The sequence below is a fragment of the Pygoscelis adeliae genome, unplaced genomic scaffold, assembly GCF_000699105.1.
Source record: "Pygoscelis adeliae isolate BGI_AS28 unplaced genomic scaffold, ASM69910v1 Scaffold286, whole genome shotgun sequence".
Classification (NCBI taxonomy): domain Eukaryota; kingdom Metazoa; phylum Chordata; class Aves; order Sphenisciformes; family Spheniscidae; genus Pygoscelis; species Pygoscelis adeliae.
The window spans coordinates 3247238-3249643 of record NW_008825076.1 but is presented as its reverse complement, the minus strand read 5'-3'; the positions used below and the strand labels follow the sequence as shown (position 1 = coordinate 3249643).

The 2406-nt window shown below is 45.1% G+C and overlaps 1 protein-coding gene across 1 annotated transcript in view; it reads left to right on the top strand.

Annotated features, from left to right (window-relative positions):
* Positions 1-2318: 2318 nt before the first annotated feature.
* Positions 2319-2406, top strand: part of ZFP64 (ZFP64 zinc finger protein) — a 10556-nt gene continuing 10468 nt past the window's right edge. The window contains exon 1 of the mRNA XM_009326857.1: positions 2319-2397. Coding sequence (XP_009325132.1) covers positions 2319-2397 — 79 coding nt within the window. The remainder of the gene's footprint in view (positions 2398-2406) is intronic.

The following is a 2406-nucleotide window of genomic DNA, read 5'->3' as shown; positions in this document are numbered from 1 at the left end:
TGCTGTATTTGTTCTGGCAGTCAAAAGGGGACGTGCAGCCTGCCTAACTGTCATTACAGGTCCTTGGATAAGTGACAATTCACTTTTAACAAAACACAATGCCTATTCTTTTCTAATCAAGTCAAGCAGGCTTGTATTCTAATGAAAAGGCATTAAACCGAGGGAGAAATAGGCAAAAATAAGTTATGTTGTACTCCAAAGTACACCTGTGACTGCAACTATAATTGGTAGATAGGCAGGCAGACACTCTGTCAGCTTTGGAAATGGGTCATAGTGTTCTGGAAAAAACAGCAAAATGAGTTAAAAGTCAGCCTTCAGTCCTACAGCTCTATCTATAATGTGGAAAAATAGATTCAAGTTGATTTACTCTAAGATTTAATTTCTTTTGGATATATTCCCAAAGCAGTCTCATCAGCGCTAACCATATTCCTGTTTCTGTGCTCTGCTTTACAGGTACTGGCTGTGTAGCCATGCTAACATAAAACCAGCTGTATTTCCAGAATCAATGTAAATTCCTTAACTTTTATTATATTGGGGGAGAGGGGAGATTCTGAATAAATTTTTAAACTCCTAGTAGTGTTCCACATTCAATAAGCATTGTGTGGAGTTTATTTGGTTTCCTTCTTCGTTAGTATTTTAATGTGTTAATCAAATTTTCAATCTAAAATTGGATTAAAATATACCTGAAGTCTTGAAGCAAGATAAGTTTGACCCTTGCAACCAGCACTATGATGTGCTATCGAACACAGTTAGCAGGTTTCAAAGGCCAGAACTAGGATTATCACCTTTTGTGTCTTATCTTGGCCCCCTAACAATCCCATGTCTGTGCTACATTGTTTTGGCAAAATGGGTCAATGGAAATGTCAAGCGGACACTGCTTTCCCAGGAAAATAAAACTTCAACTGTAATACGAACTGGCATTTGAAATTCTGGGTGTGTTTAATGCATACACAAACTATGGTGCATTTATTAATGAATACACAGTTACATCTACACAGCTATAAAACCATTCAGCAACAAAATCAAACTCGCAAGGAGAAAGCACAGTCAACAGTTTCTTTTCCCACTCCTGTTCGTCCACATTATATGATCTTCAAGTTACCCATTAGTCCATTCTGCTCCCTCTGCAGCCGCTTCACCCCTGTATCGCCAGGTAAGTGTTTTCTTCCCCACTACCGTGCACTCCCCAGAGCGCAGAAGAAATACTGGTGCCTAACGCAAGTCTGAAGGTAGCAGGAACCTGAATTGGATGCAAAGCACGCGCCGATGGAATGTGTCTGTCAGAGACTTCAGCTGCCAAACACTGAGTCTTTACCGATCACATGCAATGGAGCTTTTTGTGTCTTACAGCTCGGTGACATTCAAGCAGTAGAAGATGTACCCCAAGTAAAGGCCATCTGACTTCCAAATTTCCATTTTCTACTCAGTGTATGTTTAATGCTGTGGGTCTTTCCTGAATAGCTGCATTTTTAATATAGGGCAAAGCAACATAACTTTCAGTGAGCTGGCACTCCAGGACGGCTGGGCCAGTTTGTTGCTTGCAAAGCACTAAACACACTTGGCACGAAGATGTCAATCCCCCCTAAAAAGAGGTGTCATCTCATAGGAAAGAGTTTTCTCCAACCCTGAAGGAGCGCTGTCTGCCTGTAATGCCCACTGAGGTCTATATCCAGAAACCCACTCAAATAACGGAGAGGCTTTCCAGTAACTTCAGTGGGTATCAGATTCTTATTTGGCACTATAAATGAAATGATCTTCAAGATTTGGGGTGAGCATGACTGAAGAAAAGGTTGAGGGCTTGTGGAGGACAAACAGCCTGTAAGAAGAGAAATCTTGAAACGGAAGATTGATAAAAAGAGCTGAAGTATCAGACTGATTTTCTGACTAGGCCCACGCAACCAGTTTAGTTCTCAGCAGTTTTCAGTGTTGTGCTAGCAATAAATATTTCACATGAAGACCAGTAATACGATCCCAAAGAAAAGGCCAAAACTTAGGCTAGTTTTCACTGCTTCTACTACCCCAGGATTAATCCCGCCATCAGCCCTAACTCGTTGCCAAACTCCCGCAAGCACTGCTAGCCGAATTAAAGCTCCAACTTAGGATAAAGGCCTCTGGGGGAAGGAGGGTTGAACCCCGCGAGAGGCCTCAGCCCCGCTACCACGGCCATGGCGGGGCAGCCCGGCCGCCTCGGCGCCGGGCCAGCGCTGCCATCCGCTCCACAGTGAGGGCAGCGATGGGGCAGTCCGCCTCTCACGGAGCGCACGGGCCTCGCGTTGAGCGGCCACAGGGTTTAATAACAGCGGTCTGGCTTGTCGGGAATGTCCCTGCATGGGGCCTGCCCGGGAGGCCGGTGCTGGCAGCAGGAACGCGAGGCAGCTTCGGCCGTGCTAAAGCGAGGCGGGCGGC